This window comes from Natrix helvetica (genome assembly GCF_964273705.1).
Source record: "Natrix helvetica genome assembly, chromosome: 2".
In the NCBI taxonomy this organism is placed as follows: Eukaryota; Metazoa; Chordata; class Lepidosauria; order Squamata; family Natricidae; genus Natrix; species Natrix helvetica.
The window spans coordinates 268,883,396-268,903,299 of record NC_138552.1 but is presented as its reverse complement, the minus strand read 5'-3'; the positions used below and the strand labels follow the sequence as shown (position 1 = coordinate 268,903,299).

At 42.5% G+C, this 19,904-nt stretch overlaps 1 protein-coding gene across 1 annotated transcript in view; it reads right to left on the bottom strand.

Moving 5' to 3' along the window:
• Positions 1-1,754: 1,754 nt before the first annotated feature.
• KCNK3 (potassium two pore domain channel subfamily K member 3) overlaps positions 1,755-19,904 on the bottom strand; it is a 135,483-nt gene continuing 117,333 nt past the window's right edge. Inside the window, exon 2 of the mRNA XM_081944316.1 lies at positions 1,755-4,744. Coding sequence (XP_081800442.1) covers positions 3,837-4,744 — 908 coding nt within the window. The 3' untranslated portion in view covers positions 1,755-3,836. The remainder of the gene's footprint in view (positions 4,745-19,904) is intronic.

Sequence of the window (19,904 nt, the reverse complement as noted above, 5' to 3'; positions counted from 1 at the left end):
GTAGGCCCCATAAAATAAAGTTTTCAAGTTAAGTTTAATCCCCGGGGATGCAGAGAGACCTCTAAATCATTTTCTCATAGAAGGGATTTGCCACTGTCCTTTCTTGAATTATTTTCAGTTTCCTGTTTAACCTTCAATAGTGGGATGCTTCAGGGGTTCTCCTATCCAAATACTAACCATGTCTGACCCTGCTTAATTTGTCTTAGCTCAACCAATGAATATGTGATGGAAATGTAAACATTTAAAAAAGGACAACTCTTTGAGGTATGAATTGGCAAAACCCTTCTGTCTAGTATTTGAGATGAAAAAGAAGACGCCTCAAGGGATGAGAATTAAGCGTTAATGAGAAATTAACTTCAGAAATGTGGAGTCCTTGGTACTTTCTGAGTTAGGTTGTTTGAAAATCTATATCATTACCCATCTAGGTAACAAATTGTTATCTAGTTGGACAATGAAATGTCTGTAAGCAAGCCATCCAGCTCAGAGAGCATCAAGGACTTCACAGCTCAAGCTTGAGCTACAGATATTCTCTTCTATTGTAACTTCAGAAATGATTCTTCTTCTTTTTAGAGAGGTTAACTTCTCATCTCTTTCTTCTCAGCAGTCTACCATTGATGGCTAGCTGGAGAATCATTGGTAGCAAAATATGATAGTGTGATCCCACATAAGCTTCATTTCATGTTTTCTATCCTGGTTTCATTTTGAAGCACTCTCAAGGTGCATGGGTCAGAGAGTTTTATTCAATAAAACAAGAATATATTGAACCCAAATATATTAGTACATGTTCTCCTTTCACAAGAACCTTCAGAACTTTTCCTAATCTTGGGTACCTCTTATACTCTTCTCAACCAGCCTCAACTCCTAAGGAAACACTCTGGAAGCCTCAACTGCCAGCCAGCCCTCCAGCCAGTTCTGGCTTCACACTTTACTCAATTTTAATGCTGTGCCAGTTGCTTCTAATACTAAGGTCACGTGAGCAGGAATGACAATAATAAAAAAGCTTTAGCCTAAGACCAGCTTAGCCTAATTTGCTCACTGATGCAAGAGCCCATTTGAGCCAAAAAAACCTAGTTGCTTTGTGAGCCTCTCGGCAGAATCTGTCCCAGGAAGGAAGAGAACGGGGACAGCACTGGGTGTGACTTTTAGCTGAAATCACACATCTTTGTTTATCTCTTGCTTATGCAGCCAAATGAACATAACTTAAGGGTTAATGTAGCTTTTCCCTTTTTAACTGTCTGCTAAGAGAAGGCAGGTTGTTGCATTCATGGATCAGATGCTAGATGTTTGCTTTTCATTCTGCCACCTTTACTAGAATCAAACTCGATCATATTTATATATTTTAAGGGTGGTCCTGAATTTAAGAATTCCCCTCCAAAGTGGGAATAATAGGCACAAAGATTTCCCAGGAAATGTAGAATCATGCTTCTATTTAAAGATAAATTATTTGGGGGGTGGGAATGCCTTTAACCAACTTTATATCTCTCTCCTGCAAATTCTCTTCGCATGGGTCTCTTTAATATCCTAGTTATTGCCTAGTTATTGTCATGCAGAATTTTAAACGATCAATGTTTAAAGATAAAAAACATACTGTATATACATCATTATGGGGGCAGTATCCTTGTTTTGAGGATCCTATTGTATATTCTTGCTCTGCTGGAAAGAATCCAATTAATACAGATATTTAGTTATGGCTCCCATTAGAGGTTTTTTTTTTAGCCCATCTCCAATCACTGTAACCATCTAAGATGCCTCAGAGCTGTTTTAGAGTGGAGGACCTAGCACTTGAAGAAATAGGAGAGGAAACACAGATCGTGTTCCCTGTCATAGGGAAAATAGCCAGCTCATGAGAGTAGCAAAATTCATTCACTAATTTTAGATCTTGAAATCTCTGCTTAAGCAATTTCCCCAGGTTATGAACTAACAATTGCATCAGGAGGTGAAAAGCATATTGGATTTCTTTAATGAATCCCACTAGCTTTCCTTATCCTGATGCCCTCAAGACACAAAGCAACAAACTGAGACGGGGACAAGGGGGGAATGAGGCTGGATTACGTATTTCAATTGGCCATTGAAGTATTCTTCTAATGGGGTCAAATACTAGAAAGAGAGCACTGGAGAAGAATTTAAACCTCATCTTTCCCACAATAATCTTACTCTGTGCACTGTTTCATTATGGATTCAAAGATGCAATTGCATGCCAGGCTGAAGAAGTCCAGTGAACAATTCCATCATATCATCATGTTTTGCCTTGTACAATCAATGACAGAAATACTGGCCTAGCCTATGAGCAAACATGTGGATTATTCTTAAAGTCGTAACGAATTATGCAAGGCTGAATGGTTGGTTTCCAATTAAATCAACTCTGCTGGGTTAGCTATAAAACCTCCAGGTTAGCAAACTGGGTTTATCCCCTTTTGGTGCAGTGAGGCCCATGATACACACCCCTCATCTGATTTGTAGAAATGCAGTAACTTTTAGAGGACATTGCACATTCTAGGAGAACAGAGATTTGGGTTACAGAGAAATGATGAGATTTGAGTAGGCTCTGCCTTCACATCGCATCAGACTCTTGCTGCACCATAGCGTAAAGATGTCTAAGCCAAGACAGTGCTGGAGCTGCAACCTTGTCACACTTGTGAAGAAGTTAAATATTTCACATACTCAAAGATGGTGGATTTGAGGGGGAAGTATACTGTGATGGTGTTCCTCTCTGGGAGCCTATGAGAATGGGGAAAAGGTCTAGAAAGGGGAAAATATAGAAGACATTTTTGAAATCTATTCAGTGGGATTTAGGGATAACAAGAAAAGGGAAGTTGGGCAAGGTTTTGAGAGTGGATTTGCACGTGTGAAAGCTTTGCAAAAGAGCATATGGGCTTTGTTGTGTACACATGAGTAGGGAAATACAATGGGATACTGCTTTTGCACAGTGTTGTACTCTGGAGGGTGATAGAGTCATAAATGTCACTTGTGAATGGGATGCAATGAATAAGAAGCTGCTTTTGCTGATATTTGGCCCAAACCATGTAGCAAAAGCCATTGGGTGTACATACGCATGCAATCTGTAATTGATGTCTTTTGTGTATTAACTAATCAGGAACAGGTTCTTCATTCCCCTATAAGATTTCTAACTTCTCCTACCTAAAGGTTTTCCCCTTTAGGGATGGCCCTTCAATGGCAAGCAAGCAAGGAAACCCCTTCTTTCCTTTTGAAATGGATGGAGTAAAATAAACAAGGGGGGGGGGGGAAACCTGTACTTAACATCGTTTCCTCTCCTTTCACCCCATTTTATTGGACTGGCCTGGGGGGGGGGAATGTAAGGTCGTTCCATCAGTCCTTGCCACAAATTAATTATACACTCAATCTGAGAGCCACCTCACCCTGTTCTACACACTTTTACAAGGGTGCAAAGCCTTATTTTCAAGTTTCACATTTTGTGTAGTTGCTGCAAAACAAGTTTAAGATTTCCACCAGCAACAGGAGCCTCCTTCTCGGGGGAGAAGAGGCAACTTAGTGTTGCCAGACCTTTGGAAGGACAACTTGAATTTCTCCCTTCTTGATCATCAGAAGAACTTAACAGAATCCACTACTAGATCTTGATCTAGAGACTCTGGTGGTTCAGTTTCCCTAGGAGATTGCCCCTCATAACCAACCCGCTGCTTGATCCCTCAATTTATTGTGCACTCCCTTAGGAGCATGCTCTTCCTCCCTTCTTATGGTTAAATTATTTTTTATAAATTCTAAGTTGTATCATTGCCATTTATCTCCACCTGGGTTTTCATGCCTGCTTCTTTTTTTTTTCAGTAGTGAAGGAGAGTTTGTAAAAGGGCTCCTAGTCTTTACACAGAACTTCGCCGCTTCATAAGTCCTTGGAAGGCCGAGAGGCTATGAAGTCCTGTGGAAACAGAGCTGATGGCTGAACGCTGAGTATTGCAGAAGCATCTGTTGGATGGAGTCTCTGGGTAATGCCCAGGAGAGGAGTGGCTCTGTTCCATGCAGGTATCAGAGGTGGAGAGGTCTCTGGGGATTATCATGGGGATAGAGTACTGCAGCTTCTCCCGACTCTTATACCAGAGGCAGGAGCACATGGATTGGAAGTGGAGAACTTCAGCATAAACATTTCGGAGTCCTCCTCTACCGCTGCTGCTTCCGCCACCCCCTATGCCCCCTAACGCAGCAGCGGTCGAGGATGTAGTAGTGTCTGTAGTGTGTACACTGCTGGCCTGTCCATTGCGGGTGAGTAGCGCCCGGTGTTCCGCATCCCGCTTTTCATCCTCAGCATTCATGGTCATGAATCGGAGCACCACCAAGTTGAGAAAGGCCCCAATGACTGTCAGCCCAGTTAAAATGTAGATAAAGCTGAAGGCCACATATTGGGGCTTGGTCTGGAGGGCGTGTTCTTTCTGAAGGGCCACATAATCTCCAAAACCAATGGTGGTGAGGGTGATAAAGCAGTAGTAGTAGGCCTGGAAGAAGGTCCAATTCTCATAGTAGGAGAATGCGGCAGCCCCAATGCAAAGGGTGCTGATGCAGGAGAAGAATCCAATGGTGACCATATTGGCCATCGATACTTCTGGCCGTCTCATGCCAAGGCACTTCTTGATGCGGTGCAGGAGATACCTCACAAAGGTGTTGATCCTTTCGCCCAGACTCTGAAACATGACCAGGGTGAGTGGGATTCCCAGCAGGGCATAGAACATACAAAAGACTTTCCCACCATCAGTGCTAGGGGCTGCATGTCCATAGCCTGTGGAACAAAAAACAAAGCAAAGGCAACCTGGTCAGTAGCTCCTCATAGATTTCGAATACCATTTTCATGGGAGAACAGAGGAAGAGTTTTCATTCTGGCTTGATAGGTGATAGGTGTGCCACTTCCTCATTCAAAGTGTTGATTGAAACAAGGGAGGAATCGCAGCTGGATGGGGTGCTGCTCTGGCCTGCAAACTCAGTGGTGTGGCAATTTGTACCAAAGTCCTCCTCTTCTGGTCCATGTGCGCCTGCTTTTGGTTCAAGAGCCAGGAGAAGCTACAATAATCCATCACCGTATTGCACCCACAACCCTCTATCCTCACAACCTCAGCACACAAAGCCACACCACCAAAGTTTGCAGGCTGAAGCTGCCTCCATTCAAGCAAGGTGCACACACACACACACACACACACACACAGACACACACCAGTGGTGGGTTCCGGGTGATATGCCCCAGTATGGATGTACCGGTGGCTGCTGAGAGCACTGTACTGAAACAGTGCTTTGGAGGGCCCATCTGCCCATCCACATTCCTTTCCTAAGCTAACCAGGCCATTTGTGCATGCGCGGACAGTGTACGGCGCCTGTGAGATGCTCTTCTGAACAGTTGGAGCATCATAGGGTGGTGGGTGCATATGTGTGTGCAGCATGCATGCCAGGGGTAGACACCTGGCCCCGTTGCAGCGTACCAGTTGTGATGGGATCCGGAACCCAACACTGACACACACACACTAAAGGGAAGGGTGGTGATAGTAAAAGGGTGGTACAGGGAAGAACAACAATTAAGGGATTTCAACTGAGTTAACCATACAAGGATCTGAGAGTTGATCAGAATGTGTATTGAAAGCATCATTGAGATGGCCAAGTAAGGAGAATGTAAAACTGGAGGAAGAGACTATCTATTACACTCTGTATAATTTATCAACTGAAGAGTTGATTAACCTCTTGATAGGGGACTCCAACCATGGCAACTTTAAGAATTGTGGACTTCAACTCCCAGAGTTCCTCAGCCAACTCTGGGAGTTGAAATCCACAATTCTTAAAGTTGCCAAGGTTGGAGACTCTTGAACACATTTGAAAACCAAGTTGGACAACCTATGGCCCTGCAATGCGTTCAGTGCCTTTTTTCTTTTCATTCCTCAAAGGCCCCTTGAAAAATGATTACCAAAATGTGACAACAGAATTTCAACCTTATGAGGAGGGAGGTTTCAACTTGGAAGTTAGAAAATAAGAATAAATGCAGTTATTATTCTTCACAGCTAGCGGATCAGCAAAAGAAATGTCTAGAAGCAAAGAATAGCACTCACATGATCTTTACTATGTGGATGTCAACCAATGCTGAGAAATAGCTCACTATTATTTCCAAGAATAATTAACAACAAGAACAACAACCCCAAGAAATTGCCCAGAATTGCTGTGAGCTGGGTGACATATACATAAATACCATCATCATCATCATCATCATCATCATCATCATCATCATCATCATCATCATCATCGTATCATCCAGACAAAATCTGTGGTTACAATAGATTAGTAGAATATGAATTAATACATTATTGATCCAATCCAAATATAACCTGTTAGAGGTTCAAAATATTTCCCAAACACCTTGAAAATAGTTAATGTTTCCATTTATTTGGCCAATTCAATACTAATTCAGACTTTTCTGGGCCAGTAGCTACCTGTTTTTTCGGGAGGGGGATCTTTATTTGTACAAGATCACAGGAAGAAATTATTTCCTCTCTTTCCAAATCTGAAACTATATCCTTTTAGCATTAAATAAAAATCAACCAAGTCATAAGATAATAAAAAAGATGTTCCGTTTACAGTACCTGCATTAAACAACCTATATTCAATAAATATACAAACATCAGGCCAACAGGTCTTAATGTGTTTGGATGAGGATTATAACAGCTATAGCCCAACACATCAATTTCATTCATGGCAGAATTCGCAAATAATTAGCATTTTATTGGATAGACCAATAATGGACCAACCCTTAAAGGTATAGAAGTTGTTTTTCAGCTTCTATTCCTATAAGGATGTTTAGGAATAACAGCCAATCTTGCCAGAATCCTACTATATTAGCAATGTTGTGATGGCAGTTATACAAAGCAGCATCTGGTTGAACAGAATGTAGTTTTCCTTGAGGACTGAGGACCAGAACTAGTTTTATGAAATATGTCTTTTCTGAAGAAACCTAGTCAAAATTTGACAGAAAAATAGATGGGAGCTCCCAGATGTGTTGGGAATTGCTAAGGAACCTGGCAGTGCATTTTGGTCTACTAGTAAAACTACAGTAAAACTTTGATTTTATGGAGATTTCAGATGCACTAGGGAAAAAAATAAGTATGGACTGCACATAAACAGATAGGCTATTCTTTCTGAGACAGTCTGGACAATTAACATAATGCATGTCATTTGCCTCAGTTAAGTGTTTGCAGTTACATGATGATTCAAATTATGTAGAATATCAATTACATGATGATTCAAATTACATAGGATATTAATTATATAATAATGCTATAGGAAGTTATCACCCAGCCCTCTCCCAGAAAAATGAAGAATCATAGGAAATATTGAAAAGGCAGAATATTTCTCTGGATGTGAAAAAGAAAAAAAAACATGTTTTATAAAGAGAGAATAGCTCCCTGCAGCTTCCTGCCTCAACCCACTTTGTCAATGGGCCATTAAGAAGGCCAAGCCAGTCCCTTTACATAATAAAGAATTCTCCCCTTCAGCTCCAGGGGGATGGTATTAAGGCATGATAATATTGGCCCTTTACCAAACTCACCACATGGCATCTGTGAACTCAAACAAACCTGGATTCAAAATGCGGCCTAGAGAGTTGCCCCTGCATGGCTCCATGGGAGTCTGACAACCAGTCAGAATACAAGCTCAAGATCAAAGGCCAGAGAGGGCATAAAAACAGGGACCCAGCTTCTCTTCCGCCCTTCTCTTTTTCTCCACTGACATTGAAGGATGTGATCATCTTTTCTGTTCAGAACTCAAGCCATGTGGTCCTGTCCACCATTGAAACCATCTTTCCAAGCAGCCTCCATGTCTCCAGTGTCTTTTTCCCCACTTGGAGCCGAACCCAGAAGGACATTTCTTCCAGCAATGCAAAAAGATTAATTAAAGCAAGTAGCATCAATTATGGCAATTATCTAAATTTGGATTTAACAGGCATTCAGCTTTCATGAAGGAAGATATCCCTTCCTTCACTAATCTAAAAAATGGAGGCACTGTCAAATATGGAAACTTCCAGATGTTTGGACTTCAAATCCTCAAATTTCCCCAGATGCTGGCTGGAGAATTCTTGGAGTTGAAGTTGACACATCTTAAAGTTGGCATATTTGAAAAGCAAGGATATAGAGCAGGTATCAGACTCAAAGCCTGCAGGCCAAATCTGGCCCACAAGTCACTTAGATCTGCCCTGGAAACAGCAAAGGACCGTGTTCTGTCCCGTGATTCTAATGAATATGCAGAAACAGGCTTGGCTGTCTGCCACGACTAATGACAGAGATAAAGCCACCCCTTGGATAGGAGCCTAGAACGCTATCTTCAAGAAACCAAGATTAGACTTATGGAATGCTTTCTCAATGCTCGTGGAGTTGGAGTCTCAGGCATGGCCGGAACCACCCTGTTCTCCTGGGACGTGCAGCAAATTCCCCACCTCTGCATCCGAGCATCAATCCGGAGACACAGGTGGACCAACATGTTGAAATTCGGTGGCCTATCCACACGCACCAGCTCATCCTGCAATTCTTCCGACAACCCATCCTCAAATGTGTCCATGAGGGCTGCCTCATTCCAAGCCGAATCCTGGCTTAGTAGCCTAAATTCACTGATTTAGTCCTGCAAGGAACCACAGCCCTGCTTCAGAGTCTTCAGACGTTGGGTAGCCATCTCTGTCTTAATGGGGTCCTCATACATTAACCGGAGGTGGTCACAGAACCTCCTAAAGTCATCCAGCAAAGGGCTAGCCTAGACCAGCAGTGGCATCGCCCAAAGAGTTGCAGAGCCGGAGAGTAAGCTAATCATAAACCCCACTTTATCTTGGTCAGTGGGGAAATCCTCTTCTCTCAAGCTGATAAATAGCTGGCATTGTCCCAAGAAAGCTGGAAACATGGCTTGGTTGCCATTGAATTTATCAGGCACTGCAACCAGGCATTTCCTCCAAGGTGGAGGTGGAGCAGGGTGAGCTTGGAGCTGTGCCATCAAGATTAGATTTACGGAATGCTTTCTCAATGGCTAGTAAAGTGGACTGTTGTTTCCTGCAAAGATTCCCCTCCCATTGCTCCACCTATAAGCTCTTTGGGAGGGACCACAACAATAGCCACCTGTCCCTATTTCCTTCTATGATGTCTTCTCCACAGCTGCTCCCTTCTCTTCTCAGCTCTACGCACATGCATATCAGGGACAACCTCCTTCTGTTCCTCCTCACTGCTCCCTGACTCAGATGCCACTTGGTGGCCAACAGGCCTCTCTAGTCCCTGCTCTGACTCACTCCAAACACCCTCCAGAGTCTTCTTCATCCTCCAGAGCAGTCCCATAATGTTCATCGCTGTCAGAGTCCACCAACAGCTGAACCGGCCGCTGCTGGGCCACAAGACTATCCCTCACCACAGGGCTCTTCCCCCGGGTCTGACACTCAGAGTGTGGCTTAGCTGGGAATTGTTCATGGAACGCCTGCACCAAAGCAGGTGTGTGCACGGAGGTTTGTACTATAAAATGTCAATGCCTATTAGCAATGGTTTTGGAGAAGCAATATTTCAACAAATGAACAAGACCGTGGATATTAATAAAAAGTTAATAGTGCAAATCAAAACAGTCATGACTTCTCTGCTTTCAGAAGCCAGACCCTGAGTTATCTGCAGCAGTTTCATCAAATATAAAAATATAATTAGATTTGAATTATACTGAATTTGCTTTTTTAATGGAACAAAGCCTTTGAACTAGAGGCTAACAGCATCTGTTTATTAAAATAGTGGATTTTTTAAAAAATGAAGCATGTTGACTCATATTTTCTAGTTCCTCCTTTCTCTAGTGCAGAGAGCAGAAAACCAGGTACGATGGGTGAATTTATGGAAGAAAAAGTTTTCATTGCCTGAAATGGTTTCTTATGTTTTGTCTTTGTCCTGATCCACGTCACACCACATAGGCAGATTGTAGGTCTTCTCTTCTGCATTATATGTGAAGGAAAGCCGCTTATTTAATTCTCTTATTTTTAAAAGATTGCTAATGTGCAAAATGAATAGGACGCCAATGGGAGTTACCCTTTCGCAGAGTACTTTGTTCTTCAACATGCAAAAGTACTAAGCTTAGTCAACAGGTGTAGATTTAAAATGTAATATACAAAGCATATCGAATGCAAGTTTTCTGAAGAAAGGAAGTAAATATGAAAATAATTGAATTGGAATGCGACTGAATTCATAGATCACCACTGATCTCCTCCCCTGTAAGATATGAACGTGTGGACCTAGTGATTCTCTTGGCTGTCCTCTTGGACAAATATATGGAATTCAGATGGAGGTCAGAGTATTCAACCCCTTGTTTCTATAAATCTACTTATTCACATTCACAAATATGGTTTGTTTTTGTTTTTTTGTAAAACCTGCATTCTGAAACACCTTATTGCATCCCCTAGGATTAGATTGGTCTGGACCTTGCAGCCTTTTATAAAGTATTGAAGAACTGGAAATGCCCCAGAGTTTGGAGGCTCGGAAGTTAGATGGTCTGTTGAGAGGTTTTTGTTGATAGTTCTATTGAGGTTTATCCTCAGTGCTCACTATAGCTTTTTACTCTTTCTTAATATTTTTAAATTGTTTATATATGTTGCTGCCTACCCACAGTAGCATTTATGAGATGAGTGACCTTATAAATTGATTTAAATAATACCCTGTTTCCCTGAAAATAAGACCTCTCTGGATAATAAGCCCAATCAGGCTTTTGAGCACATGCACTAAAATAAGTCCTCTCCTGAAAATAAGCCCTCCCCAAAAATATTGCAACACAGCAGAAGCCATGAGGTGACCATGTTCACCACCTCCTGCACCTCAAAAATAATAAGACCTCCCCAAAAATAAAGCCAAGCGCTTATTTCAGAGGTCAAAGAAAATAAGATCCTGTCTTATTTTCAGGGAAACACGGTAAATATATTCTTCAGAGAAGATACTTACAATCTGGAAATATCTTGATTACAGACCAAGGTAAAAAAATTTAAAAGCTCCATTCGTTTCTTTTCCTAGTCAACTTTTCAAATTTAATCCAGAAGTATCTTAAAACCCCACAAATTTCAAGATGAGAGAAGAAACAAGATAATTGAAATAGTTACATTACTTTATGCCCTGTTTCTCTGAAAATAAGACCTCCCCGGATAATAAGCCCAATCAGGTATTTGAGTGCATGCACTAAAATAAGCCTCCCCCCGAAAATAAACCCCCCTGAAAATATTGCAACACAGCAGCAGCCATGAGGTGACCACGCTCGCCTCCTCCTTCACCTTAAAAATAATAAGACCTCCCCCCCAAAAAAGGCCAAGTACTTATTTGGGGGGGGGGGGTCAAAGGAAAATAAGACCCTGTCTTATTTTCGGGGAAACACAGTAAATTTATTAGCAAAACCTATTTTCTTTAATTAACCCTGCAGGTTATTCATTCTCAGACCCTGAATAAAACTACCGTACATTCTTTGGCATAAGAGAAGTTTTCTGATACCAAATGATATTATGGGTCCACTTAACTCAGGATCTCTACTCCGGTCTACTCAAATGGAGGTTGTTCCAGGGATTGAATTTGGTTTCTTCTGCAAGCAAGGATTGTGTTCTGCCCCTTGCTGGTCCTCAGAGGTGATTTCTAGTACAGCAGTGCCCCACTAGGAGATTGTTTCTTGACCTTCTTCTAGCTTCCTGATGGATGATTAGAAATATACTTATAGATGGGACTCAGGATCCATGAAAATGAAAACTGGGAAGTAAAATCAGCTTTAAAACTGCTCTGCAATTACAGGGTGTAATTACAGATAGATTAAACTCTAAGAGGATAATATGACCTCAGACAGAAGGGAGAGAGAATGCACAAAGGGAATGATGTGGGTGTGTGCAAATGTGCATGTGTGTGTGTGTGTGTAGTGGCAGCATCTGCAGAACAAATGTGGGTTTTTTTTTCAACAAAAGGAAAAATTATCTGAGAGAAAAAAGTCCTTGCATAGTATAACAGATTGTAGAAGGTTGCTCATAGTATTCTCTCAATCATATCACACTCTTTTATTTGCTCTCCATTATGTTTACAGTTATTCTTACCATTAATAGAAAGGGCAACTGGAAGCTATACAAGTTTGCACTTGTATATTTTCTTCAGTGGGAAAAAGTTTGTGAGTTTGATATTTGTGGAACTAATCAAGATTAACTTGTCTTGAAATTCCTTCAATTTTGCATGAGCAAAAGACATACTTTTTTGTTTGTGTTGATCTTTACAAATCAGGAACTTTAAATTGCTACTTTAGTTTCTCTCAACTAAAATGTTTAATCTTTGCAAGACATGCTCCAATATGTCCTAAGGAAATTTTACTTATACTGATTCTAGGAAAGCCACACAATAAAAAATTCAAGAGTATTGACATTTTTAATAACAAATTGAATTGGATGAACTATTAGCATATTTATTAAGTGGTACATCAACATTTCTCCATTAGTTTTTAAGACACCAAGATCTCTTTGATGTTTTTAACTGCAACAGATAGTTATGTCTCTGGAAACTGTTTAGCAGCAACCAACCTCTAAAATTACATAAACCAATCTCACAAAGTTCAGAGAACAGAAAGAATTTGGGATGAATTCTAGGTGTCAAATAACATAGATTTCCTTTCACCCACATCACAATTTTGTGGGTCCAGGGCCAAGCTGAACAATCTTATGACCCATCTCAACCATGTAAAAGGGAGTGAGCATGCAAAACAATTCTCATCCATTATGTTTCTGATATTACCTTGTACCACATATGTTTAATTCTCACTAAATTCAAGTGGTTAATTGTCAGTTAATTCACTGCAAGAATTATCAGGTGCTTTATGGAAGCAGTTGAACGTGGCATTATTGATTCCCCAATGAATGAGGCTGCTGGAGCAGTGACATTCTGCTGGATAGAAGAGCAGGTCATCAAAAGAGAATGGAAAGTTTAATTGTGCCATCAACTCCAGTTTCTTGCAAGAATTCAAATAAAACCATCTTTAGATTTGGCTGCCGGGCCTCTCCTTGAATACATCCAGGAGAGTCTAAGAAGAGATTACTACCTCTTTTGGTATTGCTGTCAAACCATTGAGATATTTTTCCCTAATGGTTTGCTACAATCTGCTTTCTGGTCATCTAAGATCAGTGGTTGCATTGTGGGATGATAGAGAAGAGCAGATGTTAAATTTCTTCTGGTATTTGAAAAGCATTATCCTATCTTTTGCCATCTTTACTCAAAACTAAATGAACCCAGTTCCCTCAATTTCTCCTTGGAAGACTCAAAATACCAGTCCCTTGATCATCCTAGGGAAGAAAATGGTAAGTGAGCACCTGTCTACTCTAGACGAGTACAAATCACCAGGACTGGATGGATTACACCCAGGGTTCTGAAGGAACTGGCAGACGAGATCTCAGAACCAATGAACTATATCTTTCAAAGATCCCGGAGCACCAGGAAACTGCCAGAGGACTGGAAAAGAGCTGATGTAGTTCCCATCTTCAAAAAAGGAAAAATAGATCCAGGAAACTACAGACCTAACAGCCTGACCTCAATTCAAGGGAAGATTCTGGAAAAGATAATCAAGCAATGAATCAGCGAACATCTAGAAGCAAACAAAGTAATAACCAAAAGCCAAAATGGGCTTGTCAAAAACAGATCATGCTAGACTAATCTTATTGCATTCTTTGACAAACTGACAAAATTAGTGGACCAGAGGAATGCTGTCGATATAATTTACTTGGATTTCAGTGAGGCATTTGATAAAGTAGACCATAACCCACCACTAGATAAAATTCTTGGTTGCTCTTCTCTGAATCTATTCTACCTTATAAATCCTCTTTAAAATCCTCTTTAAAATAAAACAACCAGAACTGGCCAGATTATACCAGCAGTAGTCTGACCAATGCAGAACTATTCCTTCCAGTGACAGTGAAACTATACAACAAGTATTCCTTGATTTATGACTATAATTGAGCTCAGAATTCCAGTCAGGTGCCAGTCATCGTGTAACCTATCCATTTTTACAACTTTTTTTTTACAATGGTTGTTCAAACCATAGTTGTAAACTGACCCCATTGCCTGCAATGGACAATTTTGCTGGAAACTCGAAGTAAACACCTATTTCTGACCAAAAAACCCCAAACCCCAAATCCCGCTTTAGCCAGTTTGCTCCATCTCTGGCCATTGGGGGGGAACAACTACCCCCGGTGGATAGGACACGCAATTTGGGCGTCCTCCTAGACTCCCGGCTGTCGCTGGATGATCATGTGACGGCCGTGGCTGGGAGGGCTTTCCACCAGGTGCGCCTGGTGCGCCAATTGCGCCCCCTACTAGAGCGGGACGCCCTTCGCACAGTCACTCAGGCCCTGGTGACTTCCCGTCTTGATTACTGCAATGCTCTCTACATCGGGCTCCCCTTGAGATGCACCCGAAGGCTCCAGTTGGTTCAGAATGCAGCCGCGCGGACAATTATGGGGAGTACCAGGTACTCCCATGTAACACCACTTCTGCGCGAGCTGCACTGGCTGCCTGTGGCTTTTCGAGTGCGTTTCAAGGTGTTGATTGTCATCTTCAAAGCGCTTCATGGCTCGGGACCTAGTTATTTGCGAGATCGCATTCTACCCCATACATCCCTACGACCAATCCGCTCACACAGGGAGGGTCTCCTCTGGGTACCCTCCGCTAGACAATGCGGGCGGGCGGTGCCCAGGAGTAGGGCCTTCTCTGTGATGGGCCCAACCCTCTGGAACGAACTCCCCCCTGATATTAGAACTACTGTTGATCTCCGCTCCTTCCGTAAGAAACTCAAGACCCACCTGTTCCGACTAGCCGGCCTGGCCTAATCGTAATCACAAGTACAATCTATTACTGACCTTCCTGGATGGCTTTATAGTATTGTAAATTTTGGGGGTTTAATTTGGTTTTAGACTGTTTTTAACTAGAAATAAGTTCGGGCATTATACAGACCGTATGTTTATGTTGGTTGTCTAATGTTTTGTTGTTCCTGCTTTGTTGTTTTATATGTACTGTCTGTACACCGCCCCGAGTCCCTGCGGGGAGAGGGGGGCGGTATATAAATTTAATAAAACTCAAACTCAAACTCAAACATTGTAAATCACAGTCACATGAGTGTGGGATCCTGCAAATGGCCATAAATACAGGCCAGTTGCCAAGCACCCAAAATGAAATAATGTGACTGCAGAGGGGAGCCAGCCTTCAGAACTTCAAATACAAGTCATAAGTACCTTTTTTTCCCCCAGTATCTTTGTATCATAATTTTAAACAGTAGTCGTAAGTTGAGGACTTCCTGCATTAAATGATTGTGCTATATACAAGCACACAACTATTACAATTGCACCACTTTTCTGAACAGAGTGAATTAAATAACGAATTACAGGTAGTCCTCGACTTGTGACCACAAATGAGACAAAAATTTCTATTGCTAAGTGAAACATTTGTTACATGAATTTTGTCCTGTCTTACGACCTTTCTTGTCACTTGTTAAGTGAATCACTGTGATTGTTAGTTTAGTAACTCAGTTGTTCAGTGAATCTGGTTTCCTCATGGACTTTGCTAGTGAGTAGGTCCCAAAATGGGATCACATGACCCTGGGACACTGCAACTGTCATAAATGTGAACCAGTTGTCAAGCATCTGAATTTTGATCACGTGACTACAGAAATGGGCCAATGTTGTAAGTGTGAAAAACAGTCCTAAGTCTCTTTTTTCAGCACTGTTGTAACTTCTAACAGTCACTAACTGACCTGCTGTAAGTCTATGACTACCTGTATATTGATTTTACATACATTTATAAATAAACCCAGGAAACTTCCATATATTGAGTCAAATCACTGGCTCAGTGATCTGTTTCTGTTTATTTTGCCTGATAGCAATAGCATTTAGATTTATATACCGCTGTATCCAGTCCAACGATTCAACAATCAAAAATTTCATCATTTTTACAAGAAAAGACTGGAGAAAGTTCAAAGGATTTATCTGTTACTCAAATGTTTCAAGCTATTATGAAGGGACAAAATGAGTTGAAAAAGGAGGTAGCAGATTTTAGAGATGAGCTTAAAAGTGTACAGCAACAAATAACAGAAAATAAACAGAGAATTGGTGTGCTAGAGGAGGGCGCGGATGGGCTTGGAGAGGAGGTTCAGGCAGTCCAGAAGGGGAATATAGAATTGGAAAATTTTATGGCAAAGATAGAACTTGAAAGAATGTCCTTCTTTCTCAGATTCCAGAACCTACCGGAGACAGAAGATAAAGATCTTAAGGATATTATGAGTACAATTTTAGCAGAATATATTAAAAGAGATAAAAAACAGTTGTGGTGAGATATGGATCTGGTTTATAAGATTAATTCAGCATATGCCAGAACACATAATGTTCCAAGGGAAGTACATGTTAAATTTCTTAGGAAGACCATGAGGGATGAGATTCTAGGGGCTCAGAGGGGGGGAACCACTAAAATATAAAGATAAAGAAATTGCCATTCTTAAGCAAATTCCGAAAAAAATAAGAGATAAGAGAAGGAAGTATTCCTCCTTATCAAAGAAATTATGTAATAAGGGAATTTGGTTTAGATGGTTATTGCTAGAAGGAATGCTGATCTTCTGGGAGGGAAACAGAATTAGAATTAACACAGTCATGGAGGCAGAGGCCTTCATTAAAAAACATAGTGCCCTCCTAGAGGACGGAAATATAAGAAGTAGTGAAAAAGGCGACAAAACCAAAGACATGAAGGAGGGAGGAGCTGGGCTCCGCCTGGGGACAGGGGGGAGGGAACAATAACGGAAAGAGTCAGGAGTTTGATTCTGTTGCCCCTGAGGATTTGGATAGGTTGCGTGGACGGCTGCGACCGACCACATGTTTAATGGACCCGTGTCCCTCCTGGTTGGTACTGGCATCCTGGGAAGTGACACGAGGCTGGCTACTGGGCTTGGTGAACGCTTTGTTGAGCGAGGGGTCCTTGCCTGCCGCCTTGAAAGAGGCGGTGGTGAGGCCCTTACTCAAGAGGCCTTCCCTTGACCCGATGGAGCTAGCTAATTATCGTCCAGTCTCCAACCTTCCCTTTTTGGCGAAGGTTGTAGAGAATGTGGTGGCACAGCAGTTTCCACGACACCTTGAGGAATCCGAATATCTAGACCCACGCCAGTCCGGCTTCCAGCCCGGACACAGCACGGAGACGGCCTTGGTCGCGTTGGTCGATGATCTCTGGAGGGCCAGAGATAGGGGTTGTTCCTCTATCCTGGTCCTATTAGATCTCTCGGCGGCTTTTGATACCATCGACCATGGTATCCTATTGCGCCGGCTGGGGGGGATGGGAGTTGGAGGCACCGTTCTGCGGTGGTTCGGCTCCTACCTCTCTGACCGGACGCAATGTGTGTTGGCAGGGGGGCAGAGGTCGACCCTGAGGTCACTCACTTGTGGGGTGCCTCAGGGGTTGGTCCTCTCGCCCCTCCTGTTCAATGCATATGTGAAGCCGCTGGGGGAGATCATCTGTGGTTTTGGGGTGGAGTATCATCTGTACGCTGATGATACGCAGCTGTACATTTCCACCCCAGACCACCCCAACGAGGCTGTCGAGGTGATGACCCGGTGTTTGGAAGCCGTCGGGGTCTGGATGGGGGACAACAGACTCAAGCTCAACCCCTCCAAGACCGAGTGGCTGTGGCTACCGGCACCCCGGTTCAGTCAGTTGATTCCATCACTGACCATAGGGGGCGAGCAATTGCCCCCTGTGGAGCGGGCGCACAATTTGGGCGTCCTCCTAGATGCCCGGCTGTCAATGGATGACCATGTGGCAGCCGTGGCAAGGGGGGCGTTCCACCAGGTTCGCCTGGTGCGCCAATTGCGCCCCCTACTGGACCGGGATGCCCTACGCACGGTCACTCATGCACTGGTGACGTCTCGGCTGGACTACTGCAATGCCCTCTACATGGGGCTTCCCTTGGGACGCGCTCGAAGACTGCAGCTAGTCCAGAACGCAGCCGCGCGGGCTATTATGGGGAGTACTAGGTACTCCCATGTAACACCGCTCCTGCGCGAGCTGCACTGGCTGCCTGTGGTCTTTCGAGTGCGTTTCAAGGTGTTAATTACCATCTTTAAAGCGCTCCATGGCTCAGGACCTAGGTACTTGCGGGATCGCATCCTACCACACACTTCCCTGCGACCGATTCGCTCTCACAGGGAAGGACTCCTCCGGGTGCCGTCCACTAAGCAATGCCAACGGGCGGCACCTAGGAGTAGAGCCTTCTCTGTGATGGGCCCAACCCTCTGGAATGACCTCCCCCCCGATATCAGAACCACCACCGACTTCCGCTCCTTTCGACAAAAACTGAAGACTCACCTGTTCCGTTTAGCTGGCCTGGCCCATTTATAGTTTTATTCTACCTCCTGGCAGATATTTTAATTGGGTATTTTTAGGGTATTTAAATATTGCTTTTAACTACTTTACTGCAGATATGTACAGTTTCTTATTGCCTCCTCTTTGTGTTTGTATTTTCTATTTATTGATGTTTTTTTATTTGACTGTACACCGCCCCGAGTCCCTTTGGGGAGAGGGGGCGGTATAAAAATCTAAATAAAAGTAAAGTAAAGTAAAAGGTCACAAAAATAAATATATCTGGAATATCATTTTAATTGTTGATATATTAGAAAGTGGCAAAAGAGATGATTGAACACATGGTTGATACAATGTATAATAAGATGCTGTTTCTGCTTACCTTTTATCTTTTGGTTTTTTTTTTTCTGTAAAAAGTTATGAGAATTGGAGAGATTTCTACCTGTAGCACGATGGAACTGCCCCCCCCAATTTTTTTTTATATCCACCTACCCTTTCCCCCAAAAAATTTTAAAAACCAATAAAATTCTTTCAGAAAAAAAAGATTTATATACCGCTTTACAGTGCTTGTACAGCCCCCTCTAAGCAGTTTACAGAGTCAGCCCCCCAACAATCTGGGTCCCCATTTTACCCACCTCAGAAGGATGGAAAACTGAGTCAACCTTGAGCCTGGTGAGATTCAATCTGTCAAATTGCAGGCAGCCGGCAGTCAGCAGAAGTAGCCTGCAGTACTGCATTCTAACCAATGCACCACCGTGGCTCTCAATCCAAAGTTTCTTGTATAGGCTATGCAATTAGCAGAATAACAGAGTTGGAAGGAACCCTGGAGGTCTTGTAGTCCAACTCCCTGCTCAAGCAGGAGACCCTATACTATTCTGGACAAATGGCTGTCCAGCCTCTTCTAGAAAAATCCTCCAGTGTGGGAGCACCTACAACTTCTGGAGGTAAGCGGTTCCACTTGTTTATACTAAAATACTGCTCTCTAACCACTGTACCACCACGGGTAGCATTTCTTTAGGGTCCAGGCGATCAAAGGATCTTATTAGGCCAAATTATTTATTGGGGCCTTTGGAGATATCCAAAGTATATTCCATGACTCAATTCTTCTCAGTGGATCCAGGATGGTTCCTATTAAAAGGGGAGAAGAGAGAGAAAAAATCCCTTTCTTTTCAAAAAAACAAAGGTTGGTACGATTTAAAGGGCAGTGAAGCTACAATATAACAGCATGTTGCTTTTGTCAGTCATTGTTCCCCAAGTCCACTACAAGAAAAGTATCTGCTCCCAGGAATTCCACAAAGAGGGGAAGAGTATCTTCAGTTTAGCGCTAAATCTATCTCATCTCTATTGCCTGAATTTATTTTTTTGTGCCTTCACGCAATAAATTTAATCCACCTATTGCATGAGTCCATTTTCCAGGTTTACACAAATACTTGGAAACAATACAATAGTGGAGTTGGAAGGGACCTTGGAGGTCCTCTAGTCCAACCCCCTGCCTAGGTAGGAAACCCTATACCGTTTCAGACAAATAGCTATCCAACATCTTCTTAAAGACTTCCAGTGTTGGGGCATTCACAACTT